Here is a 20,649-nt window from a genome sequence, read left to right as displayed (position 1 = left end):
CCCACTACTGGAATAGGTAGGTTATTAGCAGCTTTCAACCTTAACCCCGAGGGGTCTAGAGTTGGGGTCGGCCCAAAATGTTGTTGGTAGAATGAATAGGCCATAGTAGTGACTTCTGATCCCGTGTCCACCAGACATCTGGCCGGTCGTCCGTTGAGCAGTACCGTCGCCACTGGCAACCAGAAATCATTGTAGGATTACGTTGGGGCCGTGAATGAACATTTCCTGCGGGTCGCCCCTTCACCACAGGAACCTCTAGTTTAAAGGATGGTGTGGTACTTTCTGGGCTCCCCGTCTCGTACACTTCCTGGCCGGGTGACCTAACCGTCCACACTGCCAGCATCTGCGGTCAGTATCGGGATCCCTTCGGAGTGGGTTGATCCCAGCCTTAGGTTGCTCGGACCCGCTCCTCAGCGCTGCTACTTCTTGCCGGAGGGAAGTGACTGAATCAACTAAGTCTCTTACGACCCTTTCTATTGAAGGCATCTCCCCATGCGAGGTGAGGCAGGACACGGGGCAGTCGCTTCCTATGGCCCGGATTACCGATACAGGACTCCGTAGGAACCCTGAACTATCCCTCACAGGCTGGAACACTCTCCCTGCACTTTCCTGACTCTCCCTCACAAGCGGGTCTCTGTCCCTGTCTACATCCACACGTGTTCTGACTACAAACGTGGTTGTGTTTCCTATATAAGATAACCACCCCAAAATGGCCGACCAAATCTCCTGAGATTTCCTGTCCAATCAGGACACCAGGCTTCTCCAAAATGGTGCTGGAGACAATTGTAGAGGCTAAACAGTGCTGAACATATTTACATATAAACATATAAAAATCGCTGAAAGTAGTTATATACACTTATTAACCCACTTTATCCTGCAGCCAGCTAGGCTGCCCTGTCACTGGCAACTGCCTACATGCAGGGGGCAGTAGGGGCTACACGTGCAATTATAGCACGATTGTACAATGACTGAAATGGGTTTAACAGTATTTGTTTTCTGCTGTGGGAAAGGAGGATAACTTTTTAATGGCCATGTTGTGCAAGTCTCTCTCTGGAAAAAGTATAAAAGAAGGCTTTCCTCAGAAAAATGTTGATACTGACATTATTGTCTGTGTGTCCTGGAAGCCCACTTCATGGTAGGAGCAAAGGCCAGTTACCTTACTTTTCTATAAATGAGTCTCTTGGAATATATGTATATTGCACAGTCCTTACAGTTGGTGAAGAAACATGTTCTCCAGTAATAGCTCCATAACTCCCTACTCCAACTCCCTAACTAAATATGGGTTCATATTGCCTAATCCCTTTAGAATATACAGCCATTGGAGCATTCACATGCAACCAAATTGTAATGTTTGGCAAGTCTGCAATAGTTTAGCAAGTCATTTTCAAACTTGCAGCTCAATTGCTTGCTATTTGGGCAGAACACAACAAAAAATATGCAGGTTTATTCCATAACACATATCCTTTTGGCAGTTGGAGTGTCAACCTACCTACTTTAGGTAGCTCAAGGGTAGCAATAAACAAGTGGATGTAAACCCTTTTTTAGGGGCTACCTTAGGGGGTGAAGTACAATGTTAATTGTGTATGCGTTGGTTCTGTACACTTAGCATGGGCATCAGCAATCCATGGCAGCGTACTGAGCAGATGTCTCCTAGTGCACTTCAACTAGAACTAAAAATGTTGCATAAAAGATCTGCAATTCTTATGACATCTTGGTGAATCATGATTTGTATGCACATTTTTCTCTATTCTGTTTTAGACTGATGACAAAGGCTGTATATCCAAGACATTTGACCTCAGTCTGTTCAACATCTCTCAGACTGACAGTTCGCAGCATTTAAAAGTCAGGGCTTTAATGACAGAGAAGGTTACAGGTGAGGATCAGACCATCATTTTTCAAATGCTAATACTGCAAGGTTTTAAAAGACAAGGAAAGATGTTCTATTACTTTAATGGTTGCACAAATTAATGGGCACAGAGGTATATCTTCCCCTATTGTTCCCAGCTCCACCACCACTATGATCATTACTTAAAAACAAGTGATCTATGTGATGGGCGATCCAGTTTCCTGGGGAGAGATATCCCCACCTGGGTCCCAGAAACTTTTAACTTGTTAGCAGCTGATCAAATTTCTCAAAGTTCACCCAAAAAGGGATTACCTAGTTAGGTGTACCATTAACTGCTGGGAATTGCTATCGATTATTTTGTGTAAGTTGCCTAAAACTGATCTCTTATGTTACAGACTGATTTAGCAATTTACTGTTGTTTTATCAAAAACTAACTATTGCAAGAGCCTGTCTGGATTTAAATTTAATAGATTGTTGAAGGCAGACCCTTACATTATAGAACTTTTGGTAAATTCCAAGTAGATTGTACAGAGATTGTAACGTGCGGTTGACTTTCGATGAAGGTTAGACAAGAGCTTCCTACGGTTACCTTGGGTGTAAACAGAATAGAGCCTGTTGTGAAAAACAGTCAAACTTTTTTTATGGTTTTGGATGGAGTAGGGGAGGACTATAAATCCTGTCAGGTTATTAACTTTTAACAATTACGTCAGATCGGTTGTTGAATTTGTATAGCTACCCATATGCATACTACAGTAATCGCAATAGTGGGTGATTTAGGATTAAATATATCTCCCGATTGTACAAAATATCTTTCAGAGCAAACATGGCGGAAAAATTGATCTGTAAAACTAGAATTTTTGGCCCTCTCTTTGATTAATAGGCTTTTTATATGTACCTAAAAGCAATTGTTTATATCAAGTGGGAATCTCACCTGTGTTTTAAGAGCAAATTATCTTATTTTATGTTACTTTGTGCAGTGCTCATTGTACAAAAAAATTATTTCTGGTGGCGAACACAGTCATATCTATGTGTAGTTTAAGGTTGATCACTCACAGTACTGATGCCAGCCTTAAGTGACATTGCTTGATACCAAATGTGGTCTATCATAGGCAATGGTGGAGGAACTCTCTACATGATTTCCAGAGACCTTAAAATGTCCTATAGGGATTCTTACTTTAGGAATATTTGTTTTCTTCCAGGTTTTCACGGCATGTGCTTAGAAAAAACCTCTATAGCCATAAAAAGGTCAGGTTGCTGCAGTCTTAATAAATATTGGCAGATCTCAGTTCTTCTTTGGTCAGAGGTCTGTCGGGTTATGGATGCTTTGGCAAGGCTTAGTAACATAGCTTTTGATGTCAAGTGTGGTCCATCATATAGGCGGTGGTGGAGGCATTCTCTGCATGGGTGCCAGAGACATTTAAAGAGTTCATGGGGGATTATTATGAACTTTTTTTATTGCAAATGCTTAGAATATTTCTAGAGCCAAAAAAGGGTCAAGTTCAAGTGTTATGAAGTCAGTAAAAATATAGGCAGATCCCTGTTCTGGTTATGGCCCAGTGCAGATAATGCTATTTTAACCAGTTGATATTATTTACTGGCATATGCATGGACAAAGCCTCTGTAGGCTCATGTTTTTGCCTTAATGTGTATTCTTTGTATAACAGTCCTGTATAACTGTTTATTTACCTATGACAATTCTCATACATGGTTCTTTCCAACAGGGAACACAGAACACTCGGCAGTTGTTTCCAGACTGGGCACTGTTGAATATTTGGCATTTTCTGAGGAAGTTGAATTTTACCAGCAAGGAGTTCCTTTAACAGTCAAGGTAAAGATGTCTACAGTTGACTTCATTTGTGGCAGTGGGTTTTCAGAAGTGTATTTTCAGTTAAGGGGTTTTTTTTCTAACCATACCAAATATTATTGTTACAAGGTCTTTTAGACCAAAGTTTAAAGTTGAGTTTTCTTTAACCTTTGGGTTATACAGGAGGATTAGACTGTGGCAAACAAAAAAAACTGTAGGCCAGCCAGGATAACCCCTGCAACTTCCAGTATGCCTCTTTTGTATTTTTGCTAGTCTACTAGGGGGAAGGATGTCTTTTTTTATAGCTCTCCTGTGTTAAAGACTAACCTTTTTTTCTTTTTTTCTGATAGCATTGTTTTTGTTTGATTGTTTTTCTTCACTCAAGACTCTTCTCTACACCTCTGCTAGAAGTTGCCTCTGATTGTAGCTATCTGGCCAGAAGTTCACTCCCGTGCCTGCTTCTGCAGATTCTACACCTAATTTGACTGTGACTTAGCAGCTTCTGAGCCATCGGTTGCAAAGTCTGTCTGAGTCCCTCCGGTCCTTCACTGATGGGCTTGCCATGAGGAGTTGCATTCTACTGCTACAACTCACAAATTAAGGAGACCATTTCAGATTTAATTGATATAATATGCAGTACTAGAGGACAGTGCAGTTTCCAATTTTGGGTCATTTAAAACTTTTTAAGACTTTTCCTTTGCACCCACTTTTCCATCCTGATATGCTGCTTTCTCCCCCAAGTGCTTATTAGCATTGAATCCATTTGGTGAGGAATTTTTGCAAAAGTGGTCTATTCCCACTGTGGATCTGGCAGTGTTCCGCCTTAACAAGGCATGTTCCATCCCAGTGGTTCTCAACCTGTGGGTCGCTACCCAAAATTGGGTCACAAGCCCCTGTTGAGTGGGTCACCACGTGCCTCTGCTGTGCTACATGAGAGGCTCCTAAGCCTTCTCCTAGCACACCAGTGTCAGTTCTCCGACTGCCCACCAGATGTTGCTGCAGCATCCGCAAGGGGGGAGGAGCTGACAGCAGGCGAGTGTTTTTTTTCTACATTTAGCCCTGCTTCAGGCAAGAGGGGGAGCCAGTCAAGTGATTTTGGCGACTCTACTGCAGTCTACTTTACTTGTAATCAGGCTGCTGCTCCATCCCACTCCCCCCCGCCGCCCCCCTCCTCCTTGGTTCGCCCACCTCTGTCAGCCGCCTCCCTCCAAGCCAGCAGCCCCCCTCCCCACTGTGGTTTTTGGGGTTCCCCTCTCTTCTGCGGGACCCGGGACCATGGCAAATTGTTTCAGGATGGAGAGCGGGAAACAGACCCGCCTCCCAGCTTCCTAATTGGTCAGGAGCCCAGGCTGCCTAGCAACAAGTGAAGCTGGCTTCCTAGCCAATCAGGAAGCCGGGAACGGATCATGATGTGCCGCCAGGCTTCCTGATTGGCTAGAAAGCCGGCTCCACTTGCTGCTAGTCAGCCTGGCTTCCTTACCAATCAGAAAGCTGGGCGGCACCTCATAACCCACCACCCAGCTTCCTGAATGGTCAGGAAGCCAGGCAGCCCTGGGAAGTGAAGCCAGTGTTCTTTTGATAGAACATCGGCTACCCAGGCAATTAGGAAGGCAGGTCATGATCCGTCGTCCGGCTTCTTGATAATCGGGGCACACAAAACCGGTATCGGTATTCGATATCAGCGAGTTCCGGAAAAAAAATATCAGTACTCGATAGTGAATAACCGGTATTGGTGCATCCCAACTGATAAGTAGTTGGAAGCCATTTCTACAGCTCTGTTCTAGCTGGTGGGTCCTGCCCTTCACCTAACCCTGGTTGTGACTTTACTTTGTCAAATCACAGCAAGAGAGGAAGATCGGATCCTGTCCTGGACAGAATATTATGTTTCAGCCTTGTCCACCATGTACATTTCAGGTGTAAACAATTGGTAGGCAGACTTCCTCAGCTGGTAGTGCCTGTACCTGGGGGAACAGTTCTTACAACCAGAGGTGTTGCAGGACTTATGATGTAGGTGGGGGATGCCGGATGTGTATCTTCTAGCCTCCATGTTCAGCAACAAACTGGTCAGGTTTGTCGTCAGGTACAGAGATCCTCTAGCAGAAGCAGTGTATGCTCTAGTATTTGGATCACTGTTCTAGGCCTTTTCTCCCCATAATCATTTTTCTTGTCTGCTTTACAGGATTGAGATGGAGGTCATTTTGTGATCCTCATTTCTCCAAGCCCAAGGGGATGCTACTCTGACTTTGTATGACTCCTGCTGGACATTTGATGAGCTCTGCCAAATCATCAGAATCATCTGTCTTACGGATTAACTTACCATTCTGCTTCACGGTCACAGGCTTTAATGGCCTTTCTGTTGAAGCCCAAGTTCTAAGGAAAAGGGGTTACCTGAATCTGTGATTCCTGCTATTTTAAAATCTAGGATGGCTATTTCCCATGATTATTAGACATGGAGACATACTTGGTGTGAGTCTCAGTGCTTCCACCCTAGGAGTTTCTTAGTGAGAAGAATCCTCTCCTTCCTACAACTGGGTTTGGACCAACAATTGGCTCTCAACACTATGAAGGGCCACATTTCTGCCACTTTTATCACGCTTCACAGACTGTTGGCATCTCACTCTTTCATTAAAACATTTGAGCATTGGGGTCTCTCATGTATCTCCCGCCCCCCCTTTCCCTCCGTCCATCTATCCCTTCCCCTGTGATTCCATGGGATCAGAATTGCTTTCTCTCTGAACTTCAGAAACCGCCATTTGAACCCATATACTCTCACCCCCAAGGTGGTATTCCTTGTTGCCATCTTCTCTGCAAGCCAAGGATCTAAATTGGTGGCCTTATTTTGCAAGAAACCTTTTCTGGTTTTGCATAGGGACAAGGTAGGGTTGGGGTTAAGGACCTCATACTTGCCTAAGGTTTCAACATTTCATTTCAACCAGGACATTGTTCTTCTGTCCCTCTGTCTGACTCCAATTCACTCAAAGGAAATGTGCTCCCATTGTCTGGATCTGGTTCAGGCAGTGAAAGTCTTTCTGCTACTGCTTATTTCAGAAAGACTGATTTTTTTTGTCATCCTGGATGGACCCTAGATGCTTATGGTCTCCGTGCTCGGGTTCCGACATTGGGCAAGCATCCCAATACTTTTGGTAATATAGTGAATGTGTAGACATAAAAATCTATCTAAGAAAAAAAGATTGTATGTGCTTATCTGTAGCACTAAATGTCTAGCCGTTTTTCTTATTTCTAGTCCAAGCTATACAATTATAAGGAGATGCTAATGGCTGTCAATGCAATTAGTTTTTTTTTTTTTCTCAGATACAGATATGAAGCTATTGTATTGTTATTGTATGGACGCATGTATTAATTAAACTGCAGGCCAGTTTAATCCATGGTTATCCATATGTGCACTGCATTAGATAAAACTTAGATGAGGACAATTAAAAAGATTTTCTGATTTCAACTTGTGGTGGTTCTAAAAGGGCAGAATGGTTTGCCGGGGCTTGACAACCTGCTACATTAGACCCAGCCACAACAACGTACGCCCATGACGGAAGTATGTCTTTGATACTATTAGCAGTACAGGCTTTTATTTTAGCAAAATACCAGGAGAATTTCTCTTCTGGTTTATTGTTTGACCATGATGGGATGAAGTTACTTATACGTCTTCACGTTTTTTCACAGCTAATGCTCAAAGATAGAAAAGAATCCCCCAAAGTGAATGAAACGGTTTACTTAGTAGTAGGCTTTGAAGCGGAAGACTTGAACCTGACCGCAGTGACAAATGAATTGGGTTTGGCAACCTTCAACCTGGATACCTCTTCATGGGAGGACATGGTATCTATTATGGTAAGATGAACAGACATTTCTGCTCTAAAACAATGAGGTTGATTTACTAAAGGAGCACAATGTTTACCCATCCCAGTGTTCACATGAATCATCTAGTTGTGTGCAACTTTTTTCCCTTCATTTAATTGGGTATTTGTCGTGACCACAAATTTACTGGGCTAAGTGAACATTCTATTCCTTCAGTATACAAACTAGATGAAAATACAATATTTGTTCTGCATGTTGATCCAGATTGATTGGGTGTTTAGGGCTGCGGAAAAGGCTCCTTCAGCTATGATGTATTTGTAAGCATATGCTCAATTTTTCCTTTTTAGTAATATGATATTAATATGATTAAAAAAACTGCAATTCCGATATAAGGATGCATCCGAATTTTGTCCAAATGTCACTTGGAATGAACTGATATGTTGTTAAACGTAAAAAATGTTTAAACAAATACACAAAAAAAACAATGTGGGGTCCCCCAAAATGACTACCAGACCCTTTAGGAAAAAAAAAAAAGCATGGGCCTCCTCCAAAATCCCTTACCAGACCCTGACCCTTTATCTGAGCAACAGTTTGGCAGAGCAGGAAAGGGGGGAGACAATTGTGCAGCCCCCTTTCATGCACCATGCCAGGCCACTTGCCCTTAACAAGGGCCTGTTCCGCACATCCCTGGCCTGGTGGTTCTGGGGGTCTGCGAGCAGAGGGGCTTATCTGAATCTGGGTGCCTCTGTAATGAAGGGGGCACCCAGACGCGTCCCCCCATTAATGAGTAAGTGGTAGTTGTTACCCCTACTCATTCACCAAATAAACATTAAGATAGCAAATAGGCACACCACAAAGTTTTGTTAAGTTCTTTATTAATTAAAAAAAAAAAGTCCCATGATGTGAATCCATCTTCAATTATGTTGTCCAGCGATAATTTAGATTCCCCTAAATTACGATGGCCGCCAACCGGATGAAAGAAAAAATCTGTTTGCCTTTTTGTCCGCACTCGCCAAACACTGGCCGCTAATGACAACTCTGCTCCTTATGGTAAACATATTATTAATAAAGGACTTGTCAAAACTGTGTGTTGTGTTTATTTACTACGAAAATGCCGGAGTCAGAGCAATAATTCAGTTAACTCTAAACAAATGACCTGTAAAGGCTTTTAAAGCATCGTTTTAGGACAATTTTGGGTACCAACATTTTTGCTGATTCACTGGTAAGCACAATTTTAAGACTTGACATGTATCTATTTACGCGATGCAAGATCATTTTTTAAATTGTACCCAAAATTTGGGTAATATACAGTATTGTGTTTGGGTACACTAAAAATATTAATTTAAATGCATTTTTTACTGAACATTTGGGTTTATTAAACCCTAATATCGTGTGACAATAAAAATTGCAACTAACATCAATTTAATCTCCAGGGTCTCTGCTTTCAGAAAATATTTAATTTTGGGGGGTTTTAACTAATCTTCAGGCTTAAAATGTGTTTTAACATGGGTGCAAAAAAACATCTCTGGCAGAAAAACAGTTAAAGCCCTACTCCACCCAAAATATGAACCCCCTCACTACTACCCTCCTCTAACCCATACTGCAAGAATTTTGTTTTTATACCAGGTGAAGCTAGTTATACTCACCTAAGTCTGCTCTCTGGGTCACATTCCCGGGTGCGAGGGAACTGCTAACCTGGCGGTACAGATGCATCTGAGACCGCTGGTCCCTACTCTCCCTTAGCCTTGATGTCACTCCTGATCAGAATCCTGGGATCATTTTATGCTGGAGAAGGGCTTTAAAGGTGGAGTTTCAGTGCTTTTTACAGACAAATAAGTAGTGAATATCTGTTCTCTTATCTTAAGGGAAAGATTTCCTTGGAAGAGGATGAGGAAAAAGAAAAGACTCAGGCCAGTAATGCATATGCCTGGCTTCATCCTTTCTATTCGGAGAGTAATAGCTTCCTGAAAGTGTTGGCTGTTGAAGGACTCTCTATGTGTGACACCCAGCAATTGGTGACTGTGGAATATGTCATCAATAAAAAGAAGCTGGATCCTAATTCTGACCATCAGTCCTTCTTCTACATTGTGAGTATTTTTGATATATTTAGTCAAAACATTTTATAAGTAATTGTTGCCAGGTTACAACATGGACATCATTTTTTTTATATATTCTTTATTTATAATCCCGAAAAGGCAAGAAATACAACTGAAATATAAATGAAAGGAACAGTATACAAAATCAGAATGACGCCAGTTTGTTGATACAGCCTGACCGGCACAGTAGATTAAAATCACAATACAATCTATCCCAGTGTCAGTTAATTACTTCCTTATAGCACAGACACAGAACATCAGCCAAATAGGACAGTAAAGACACACAGATAATGTAGGTATGCAGAAAGAAGAGCAGGCCAAGGAACACACCGCCAAGGGCCAGACGGCCCGACAAGAAAAACATATAGTCAGAAAAAGGAGAGAGGGTACAGAACAGAAGAGTGCAGGTTGGGAAGAGCAGCCACCCCCATCCCCTCAAGCATTAGGTCACTGAGAGGTTGAATCATATTCCTGGAAAAGGGTATTCATGCCAATAAAACCAAGTACGATTAAGCTTTCATTCCCGATTGTACAAAGAGGCAGTGAGATTCTCCATCCGCTCTATCTCCGCAATCCTTGAGTACCACGTTGATAAAGTTGGTGTAGCAGTCTGTTTCTAAAGAGCCGGAATGCACAACTTCCCCGCATTAAGCAAGTGAAGTAAAAGGGAATTCTTATAGCGCCTCCTAGAGAGGCCGGAGACATGTAGGAGACATGCAGACGGGTTGTCATGAACATCAATCCCTGTAAGCTGTTTGGTAAGATTCCCCACCTCTGTCCACAAGTGTCGAATCTTCTGGCATTTGGACATTATTTTTGTTACACACTACGGCCTTCCTTATGCTTGAAAACTGTAATCCGGGCAAATTTCAATACAACGATGAAACAAATATATCTGTACTTCCTACCAAAGGATTGATATTTCTCTCCATCCATTCCTGAGTTTAACAAAGCCCTGCCAGACAGCACAGCCAGGCAGATGTCACCACTTCCTCTGTTACTGTTTTAAAGCAATACAGTGGTGTCTTTTCTCTACTCCCAGCCTGCTGTCAGGACATTCAAATTTTTAGCATGCAGAATGCATTATTAAATCCGGCCTCTCCCCCTCCCAATCTGAATGCTGCTGTACAAGGGATTGAAGGTGACTGATAACAAATCAGATTCAGGTACTTGTAGTGGTTGCAGTATAAAATGAATTTAATAATTGAATTATGAATACAGAGCTGGTCTAATGTGTGTCTTATATCTGCCTGGGGTTTATCTTTAAAGCTTTTGGTGCATAAAGACAATTCACAAATTTCTCAGTAGTGTTTTTTTTTTTCTGAAATGTACAGTTTGCAAACTAAAAAGCTTTGATTTTCTGATCCTGTAGTTGATGTCAAAAGGAATTGTGTCTGTTGGAGAATATAAGCTGGATATTACAGAACAGCCAGCTGCCTCTGGTGAGTTTGTGTATACAATATGTACTCTGCAACCAGCCTTACCCCATTCCAGGGCAATATGCTGGAGGCTGCCTCTCTCCTTCTTTCTTGGGGCTGGTAGCAATGGCGGTTGTTATAAATCAGACCTGTAGATGTTAAAGTAGCACTGTAGGTATGCTTCTGGCAGCACAGGGAGGTTGGAGCAGCAGCAGTCCTATTATTGCAGATTTTTTTTATTTCATGTGCACATGGGCACTGGACTGAGAGACACCAGATAATCATCTGGCAGACTGAGGATGGATTGAGCCTATGACAACTGCAGCAGGTAACCAGTTCTCTTGAGATCAGGCAAGAACTCCTCGTCCTAGTTCCTGGTTGTTATCCCACAGACCTAATATTGTTCAGTGTTCCCTCTCCTCCTGTACCATTCTCTGTAATATAATTTAAGCCTTTTGTGCAATGGCCACAGCAGTTATGCAGACCTGGAAATGTGAATCCAGCAATCTTGCTGCTAGGATTTTACCAGAAAATAACCATAACAGTTATTTCTACAGTATCTACCAAACAGTCAAATATTTCACCATTGTATATCAGGTACGATACTGATATTTCACTTTTTCACTGGAGAGTTAGGCCACTTGATGAATTGTTACATCTTTTGTGGACTCTATTCATGATATATCTGCGCTTGGTTTTTACTGGGTCTGCATAGCTGCTGTATCCATTATGAGAGGCTCTGCCTCTCCCTGTTGAATTTATTTTATATTATTCGAAATGCAACAAAACATGCTAGAAGGCAGAAAAGGGGACAGGAATCCCCAAATTTCCAGATGTACAGGAATATATTTGGTAAATTATGACACAGAGATCTCACTTTTGGAGTATCCAAAACATATAAGAAGTCAGAGATTGACTCAGCCCACCAGGTACTACAAAAAAACACTTTCAGGTAGACTGAACCTGGAACTGCAAGAGAAACATGTAAAAGTGAATTGTTTTAATTCCTGCAGATCTACATGGAACATTTCACTTGAAATTCAGTAAAGCGATTGAATTGTTTCCAAAAGCCACCATTCTTGTTTTCACTGTTCTGCTAAATGGAGATATTGCAGCAGGAAGAACAAAGTTTGAAGTGCCAATGTGTCCAAACAATAAGGTGAGAAAACTGACATGTTTATATTCCATAATCCATTTATAAACAAGAAGTGCTGTGCAAACTGTTGGCGCAATGTAAATCCTGAATAGTATTTGTAATAAAAATCAAGATGGTTGTTTCCCTTAAACCTTCAAGCAGCTGGATCTTTTTTTATTAGATATTGTATTGTTTTATCTATCTTCAGAAAAAACTTTGAAAATGTGACCTTATGTCCGTTGTAGATTGAGGCGGGGAGCAGTGGGTGAGCAAGTGGATTTCTGACCATGGAAAGGTGTTCTTGTTTTAAAAGTGTTATGTGGTACTTTTAAATGTTTTTACCGTATAAATTAAATGTTTTTTTTATAAATTAACCCCCATAAAATATACAGTACCTGTTTAAAGAACAAGTCTACTTTAGACATTTCTTATTGCACCCCTCAAGCCAAACTGCACTACTCCCAACCCACCCCACCCCAGCTGCTTACTTAACTCTGTAGTGTTAGTGCAACCTCTTCTGGTGTTTATAGCTCACCCGACAAAATGCTCCAAATTGACTAGAATGATGCACACACATCATTCTAGTCAATTGAGGGTGAGGTCTCAGATCACCTGGCTGAAAACTTTGGGAAGTGCTATTTTGTAGTGGTAATTGACTAGAATTATGTCACATACTGAGGATCTCTAGACTAGATATCTGGCCTCATTCGAGGCACGATCACTGCTCAAGCACGTTTCATGCGATCGTCTGTGAGTTAGAAAAAGGTTAGCTAAAAGTAAAATGTAAAAAAAATACTTATGATTTTCCATGCAGGAACATCCCTAATGTTTGTATTAATTGACAAATCTTGCTTGTGTGTTGCATTACAGGTTCAGCTCAAATATTCTAAAGATGAGGTCCATCCAGGAGAGATGGTTAGCCTGGAAGTAAAAGCAGAGTCTGGATCATTTTGCTCTGTGCGCTCTGTGGATAAAGGAGTATTGCTTCACAAGCAACATGAGAAGTTTAATCTACCCACCATGATGGTAGGTTGTTATAATAATACTAAGAACTGTAATACCTTGTTATATTTGTAATGATTTATAGAACCTTGACTTATTTAGCAGGAGAATATGGAAAGCTCTGAAGCTGTCCCTGAACATGTGCTTTGCTAACTCAGGACAAATCATAAGTTTTCCTTTAAAGTAGGGATACACCAATACTGATACTATTATCAGTATCGGTGAAAATGCCGAGTATTTGGGTGAGTACTCGTATTCACCCAAATGCTCCGATACCTAGCCTCGTGACTAGGGAGCATGGAGCCAGATTCCCGGACAACCAGGAACCCGGGTGCTGCGTCATTACACGGCGCACAGCTTCCTGATTAGCCAGAAAGCCAGCTCCATGCTTTCTCGTCACCTAGTAATGAGAAGCATGGAGACGGCTTCCCTGCTAATCGGGAAGCCAAGTGGTGAGTCTTTACACGGACCAGCCTTCTCTCCCCATGTGCATTAATGAGCCTTGACCGTTTATGAACCTGTTGCCGGTTTACTGGTTTTCCTTGTTCTGTAATCTGTAAAAGCATTTTTGTGTATAACTGCTTAGTGAGAAGCATGAGCATTTGGAATAATGCTTTTAATATTTTTTTACTTTACTAATTCAACCAGCTTTTTTTAAATAACTGTAATAAAGTTTGATGACACTAGAGACTAGATAATATTGTGTGCAAGTTTCTTTCATTTTTTTTTTATTTTTATTTTTTTAATGGGAAGCTGTGGCTTTATTTTTCATATAAAAAACAGTACTGTCTGTGAAGCACTGTTTTCTAGCCATGTCTTTATATTTTGTTGTGTCTCCTCTACTAAGATCATGTATACATTTCATAACCTTGAAGTTAACAGACGTGGCCTTCCGTATAAAATTGAGGATTTTGAAAAATATCCTTGCTTAAGAAATGAGAACGATCCAAGTCCAGAGATCCATGAAGGTGTTTGGTACTATAGTCATCCGGATGTTTACAGACTTCTCAAGGTAAACTGAGAAAAAAACAAAGTCTAAGGGTTCTACATCTGAAAAAAACATTTTTAAACAAAATACCACATATAAACAAACAACTCATACTAGTATTAATACATAAGAAACAAAAAAATGGAATATAACAATATGTTAAAGTGATACTAATTGTATGAGGGAGTTTGAAGTGGTGGCTACTTTACAACACATGAAGGGACCATGAAGAACCAAAGTAGCCCGTCTCCAGAAGGAAGGACAGGATCAGCACAAATTCAGAGATGATTTGAGGATCTACAGCCGAGTATTACACAAATAAGCTGCATTTTTGTCAATAGGTAAGGTACTTGAATGCATTTTTAAGATTTATCTCCTGAGTTTATTGAAACTTTAACAATAGTATAATAAGTATAGGATATAATACTGAGCATTGTTGATTGGGAGACTCTTTAAAACACTTAAGCTTTCAATAGCCTTAAGGAGAAGCTTAACACTCTGCAAACTTTTAAATGTAGCTCTTCAATGTGCAGCTGTGGGTCAACAAGGGCACAATATCAAATGGCACAGGTTTTCAAACCTACCTAATCAGTTGTCCCACCCTTTGAAATAAGAACAGCTGGGAAGATAGCCAAAGACGGGATCGATCTTATCAAAATGCTTGACTGTTATCTCTTGTCTGTGAGGCCCCTTTCACATGAATTGTCTGATAGGGTCTGCCTGTCAGTTTTTCAGGTCTGATATACTGATAAAAGAAAACCAGCACACAAAAATAGTAAAATCCTTAACAAATTATTGTGTATAACCACATGGCCAATAGCAGGGGACAGTGTCTGGGACACATTGTTTTAAACAGCAAGCATGTTCAAAGTGGTGGAGAATAAGTGGAGAGGGTGAATAATATATTTAATTACACTGTTGTCTACAGAGTGCAAACCATTTTTTTTTTAAACAAAGGTAGGTAGACTCATATACATCCTATTTAGCCTTTAAAACCAAACACAATGAAGATGGGCATGTGGATGGTATAGACATATAAGGGGACATCACACTCGCACGCTCCCTTTCCATCGGGTTACCATTCTTCATGCATGGTACACTGAGCTAGTTGCATCCAGAGGGTGGTCTCAACATTTTATGCCTTCATTTTTTAGAAATAATTGTGCAAACAGTAAACATTCAAATCAAATACCAAAATTATTTTTTACAACTTTAATTGTATGGATACCAGAATGGAACAGTAACATCATGTTAATCTCTTTTGCTTTTACCATTCTTCCACAGGAGAGTAATCTGAAGGTCTTTACAAACACCAAGATCCGAAAGCCGGTGCTGTGCTCCCTTCCCAACTATACAAAGCGCATTTCCCCTAAAAAGGAAAATACCCTGGAGAAGAATGCTTCAGTTCGTATGTAACACTTGACACAAGAATGCTTATGTTTTGAAAATTATTAGTTTTGGAAATTTTTAAGTTAGCCTATAAGTGGACTCCAGTGGGTGAACCTAATACAGGCTGGAGACTGACAAGGCAAATCTGCACAGGTCAAAATATAGACTAGAAAGGGCCACTTTGTACAATAAGTGGTTTGCTCTCTTTTTCGTGCCTATTATTGCTACAATCAAAGGAGAGTCTCTCTCTCTCTCACCAATCAAAAAAAAATTGATCAGTTTTGAGTGGATTTAATATCAGTATCAGATTAATATATCACGTGTCTTTACCTCTATCATGTTTACCATTGTTTGTTTCCAAAAGCAATTTTATTCTCATGTTACTAACTGTGGTGTCTTTATCTCCATTCCATGTTTCTTCTTCGTGCTAAATGATATGTGTTTATGTGTATATATATACACACACATCCCTGGATTCTATATCTCCCCAAAAAATCAGGAAAGAAGAATGAGGTCAAGAAGGCTATAATAAGAAGATTATTTCCAGAAACGTGGTTGTTCGATTTGGTGTCTGTGGGGTAAGGATGGCCAATGAAAACTGATGCAATGCATTGGACCTCTGAAGATGTTTGAGACAGGACAGTGCTCATTGTATATCGGGTGCGTCCGCTGGCGAGCAGCACTGAGGGAACCCACTGGCAGGAAGCAGCCGGCAGGGTCTGAAGGCTAGGTAACAAGGGGGCAATCCAGAGATTGCCCCCAATGTAGTCGAGGGTAATCCGAGGTCGAGGAAGGCAGCAGAGGATCAGAAACGATAGGCAGTCCAGGGTCGGTACACGGGAGGTCAGCAGAGGTTTCAGGAAACAGGCAACAAGGCACATAGGAGGGGAGCTTCGTATGTCACACCATGAGGTGGAATAACTCAGCAATAAGCCAGAGCTCAGGCCAGGTTTTTATAGCCAGGGGAGTTAGGACCACCCCCGGTCACCGAGGCAACCAGGAGGCTTCCTTCCTCGGGAACCAATGGCAGGCGAGAGAGATGGAAGGTGTGTACAGGGAACCTCCCCAGCAAGGCCCACACCTGATGCCTAATGGAGCAGGAGTGCTACACACTTGCCCCCGGGGATTACCTCCAACGAGAACATATTTAATTTTAACAACCTTGTTTCATAGCTCAGATCCTCGAACCCCTTAATTAGTTTGGTTGCCCTCTTCTGGACTTTTTCCAGCTCAAGGACATCTTTTCTTAGTATTGGTGACCAAAACTGGACCGCATACTCCAGATGTGGCCGAACCAGGGATCTATAAAGAGGCAAAATTATAGACTTGTCCCTGCAATACATTCCCTTCTTAATGCAAGATAGGACTCTGCTTGCCTTGTTTACAGCAGCCTGGCACTGCAAGCTGTTCTTCATTCTGCGGTCTATAATGACCCCCAAATCCTTCTCCATTTCAGACTTCCCTAGTTGCATACCCATGAGTGTATAGTCCATTTGCCTATTTTTAACTCCAAGGTGCATTACCTTACACTTATCAACATTGAACCTCATCTGCCATACAGTTGCCCACTCCCCAATCTTAACCAGGTCCTCCTGTAATGTTAAAATGTCTAAATCTGTGTCTACTGCCCTCCCAATTTTCGTATCATCAGCAAACACTGAGATATGACTTCTCACTCCCTCCCCTATATCATTAATAAATAGGTTAAAAAGCATGGGACCCAGCACCGAACCTTGGGGTACGCCACTCACGACCTCCGCCCAGTCTGAGAAAGTGCCATTAACTGATACCCTTTGTACACGTTCTCGTAGCCAGTTTTCTATCCACGTGCACACTAATTCATCAATGCCCATACCCCTTAGCTTGTATAACAAGCGTTTATGTGGCACAGTATCAAACGCTTTGGCAAAGTCCAGGTACACTACGTCCATTCCCCCCCCCCCCATCCAGCTCTCTACTTACCTCTTCGTAAAAGGTCAGCAGGTTGGTCTGGCAAGAACGATCCTTACACTTATCAACATTGAACCTCATTGATATTCAAAATATATTGGCATGCCACTAAGAGGGCAATGATTCAGGAAACTTAGCGGCCCCTCAAGTGAACCTACCCTCCTTTAAAATTGTAAAAGCTTTTGTATTTATTAGCCAGAAAATCCTCATCTGATTTGGTTAATGTTGTTACTGGCTGACTTTCTCTAATGTCAGGGTTTGGCTCCACTAGTAACCATCCATTTGACCAGCAAGAGTGCCTTTGTCTCATTGAACAGTAGAAATACAGTTGGCAGGGCTTATTTATGCAGTCAAACAAAGTCAGGGCCTAGTATCAAAGTAAATAATAATCAGAGAATGATATACAAGGGGCTTTTCTGTTTACCAAATGTAATAGCTGTTGTGTACCTATAATAGCTACTGTTGTGTATGTAAAGCTGAACCTGTGTTTGCTTTGAATAGAATGTATAAGGGTTAGAACCACTGTCTGCTTATTACTGCCAATGTCCGCACTGGGGAGATTCACTCTAACTATTTGTTCTGGTGATGATTTTCTAATGTATAAAAAAGTGATGGGAAATACAACATTTTGATTTGTTACAGGAGCAAGAGGTAAGCAGAAATCTTCCAATGGCTAAACCTGTTCTAGTGCCCCCTCACTTTAGAGAGATCTCGCCTTCCTTCCTGCTCTGTCTCTGGGTCAGAAATTAAAGGATAATCTCCCTGATGGAACACAGACAAAAAAAAATGATGGATGATCTTAACTATTCCTGTCTCTATCCAAAGCTACAAAATATTTTTGCTTTTTTTATGCATTCCATCTCTGTTGAGTCTTATATTTATCTGTATCTTCACTGGGTAGAGACTCTCGCTTCATGTCCCAGAGGCACAGCAGGAAGTAAGAATACATTTCCCCAAAGGGAGCAGAAAGTCCAACTTAGACTGGGTCATGGGAACAGGTATCCCAGCTAGTAGATGTTCCACTCTCTTCCGTGAACACATGGGAGAGAATCACCCAAACTGTCCAACAGGCAGAAATTAAAACCAGAGCTTCCTAGCTCTACCAAATGCTATAAGAATTGTTTTGGCTGGAGTTCCATTTTAAAATTATGCCATTGATACATCATGTAGCAATACAGTATACAAACAAAGGGCAATATTGTTCTAAATGTGTTACACAATTTTGTCAAGGTAGCACCATAAAGAGTAAAATACGCATTCAATGCATCATCTTTAAAGATCTGTTTCTACACTATATTGTCACATGCCATTTAAAAGGCAATGACATTAGGCCAGTGGTTTGTAGCATTGTGACTAGTGTGTTTTTATTGGCTCTGACACTTTCTTGTTCTTTACAGCCCCTATGGAAGCACAGTGCTAAATCTGACCACACCAGATAGTATCACAAAGTTTGACACAGATGCCTTTTGCTTGGGAAAGTCTGGTTTTGGGGAGATAAGTAATGTTATGCTCACCGCATTCAAGCCCTATTTTATTGAGCTGATCATGCCTTACTCTGTGGTACAAGGAGAAAAATTCACTATCACGGCAATGGTATATAACTACTTAAAGGAATGTATGATGGTACGTAAAACCATGGTTATGTTGTACGGGGCTTCCTTAGCAAAGGGAATAGCAATGAGAGAATGCATTTTTCTTTTAACATTCAGCTACACCTGTCTGTCAGATTTGATATTTTTACTGCTTTTCCTTACTTTATCAGCTTTGCACATTTGACCCTTTCTCATTTCTTTGTGCTTTAAACTAGACATGTTCGCAAGCAAAATATTCCTTTTTGTTTCCTTTCGGATTTTTCGTTGTTTTGTTTTTCGGGTTTTGAGTCTGAAAGTCAATTTGTTTCGTTATTCGGATTCAGACGAATCCCAATTGTTCATTAATTTCGGATGCGTTAGATAATTGCAATCAAATTTTCATTGCAGGAAGGTGACGTTAGAAAAAAAAGTGAAATTTTTCTTTTTAACTTTTGAAAGTCCACAGAAACAATAAAAAAAGATTTGTTTTTTTTTTATTTTTAAATTCATACCAGAACCTTTATATCTGGAAGGAATTTTAGGGGGGACCCCAGTGCCAAAAAAGCACACAGAAAATGTGGGGTCTCCTATAAAATCCTTTACTAGACCCCTGATCCGAGTAGCAGCCGACAAAGCAGGAAAGGGGTGCCAAGCGTGCGCCCCCCTCTCCTGCACCATATAAGGCCACATGCCCTCAACATAGGGAGAGTGCTATACCAAGGAACCTGGAAAAGCACCTTGTCCCCATGTCGATGAGGACAAGGGCCTCTTCCCCAAAACCCTGGCCCAGTGGTTGTTGGGGTCTGTGGGCAGGGGGGCTTATCTGAATCTGGGTGCCCCCTTTTATAAATAGGGCACCCAGGTGCTGCCCCTCCCCCCCGGTGAATGAGTAAGGCGTGTTTGTTACCCCTACTCATTCACCAAATATGAAACTTGAAAAAGACCAATATGTTCCCACTACAACAAAGGTGCAGTGACGTGACTCACTCAATACCAGAAAAACTAAATATTTCTTATGAAAATATAAAATAATGTATTCGGTCAAGCACCATAAATACCCATGTGCCTATATGGACTCACATATAGCTAGCTCCAACCCTATAAAATCCCCACACATAAAAGAAGAACACCCTGGCCATGGATGAATCCCTAATATGAACTAAAATAATAGATAAGTAACCACTTATCACCATCCTAATGGATCAATAACATGCATAAACATGATAGGCAGCCAGTCCTAGTTAGGAATGTCAAGTTGAAGAGAATCCACAAAATTGATGTAAACCAATATATATCCGAGAAGATAATCCTGTTGTTGAAATCAGAACAGTTGTCATAAATCCTTTGGGTCTGGTTTGTATGAAGTGATAATTCCCCAAAAAATAGAATAGAAGCACTGTGCGCCCTGAGGTGCTTGTTAATACAAGCACCCTGTTACACGGTATCCACGTGGCTGACATTTGTATCTGAAGATTCTGTACGGACTATATGTAAGATGGAGTCACCACATCCACATGGCTAAACATGTAAATTGTTGTATTTGATATAGTTGTAAACTACATCAAATTTGTAAAACAAGTATTATTATTATTATTATTATTATCATTATTATTATTATTATCATTTGGCTTTATGTATTT

General features: G+C 41.1%; 1 protein-coding gene across 1 annotated transcript in view; it reads left to right on the top strand.

The window, feature by feature from the left end:
- Positions 1-20,649, top strand: part of LOC108799448 (alpha-2-macroglobulin-like protein 1) — a 67,398-nt gene that overhangs the window by 16,177 nt on the left and 30,572 nt on the right. The window contains exons 9-19 of the mRNA XM_018571303.1: positions 1,759-1,873; positions 3,568-3,674; positions 7,329-7,493; positions 9,326-9,547; positions 10,929-10,998; positions 11,988-12,133; positions 12,980-13,135; positions 13,959-14,123; positions 15,384-15,503; positions 15,993-16,066; positions 18,836-19,061. Of these exons, the coding sequence (XP_018426805.1) occupies positions 1,759-1,873; positions 3,568-3,674; positions 7,329-7,493; positions 9,326-9,547; positions 10,929-10,998; positions 11,988-12,133; positions 12,980-13,135; positions 13,959-14,123; positions 15,384-15,503; positions 15,993-16,066; positions 18,836-19,061 (1,566 nt within the window). The remainder of the gene's footprint in view (positions 1-1,758; positions 1,874-3,567; positions 3,675-7,328; positions 7,494-9,325; positions 9,548-10,928; positions 10,999-11,987; positions 12,134-12,979; positions 13,136-13,958; positions 14,124-15,383; positions 15,504-15,992; positions 16,067-18,835; positions 19,062-20,649) is intronic.

The sequence above is a fragment of the Nanorana parkeri genome, unplaced genomic scaffold (assembly GCF_000935625.1).
Source record: "Nanorana parkeri isolate BGI_ZX_2015 unplaced genomic scaffold, ASM93562v1 scaffold1728, whole genome shotgun sequence".
In the NCBI taxonomy this organism is placed as follows: Eukaryota; Metazoa; Chordata; class Amphibia; order Anura; family Dicroglossidae; genus Nanorana; species Nanorana parkeri.
The sequence above is the reverse complement of the archived record's forward strand: the minus strand, read 5'-3'. Positions and strand labels throughout refer to the sequence as shown.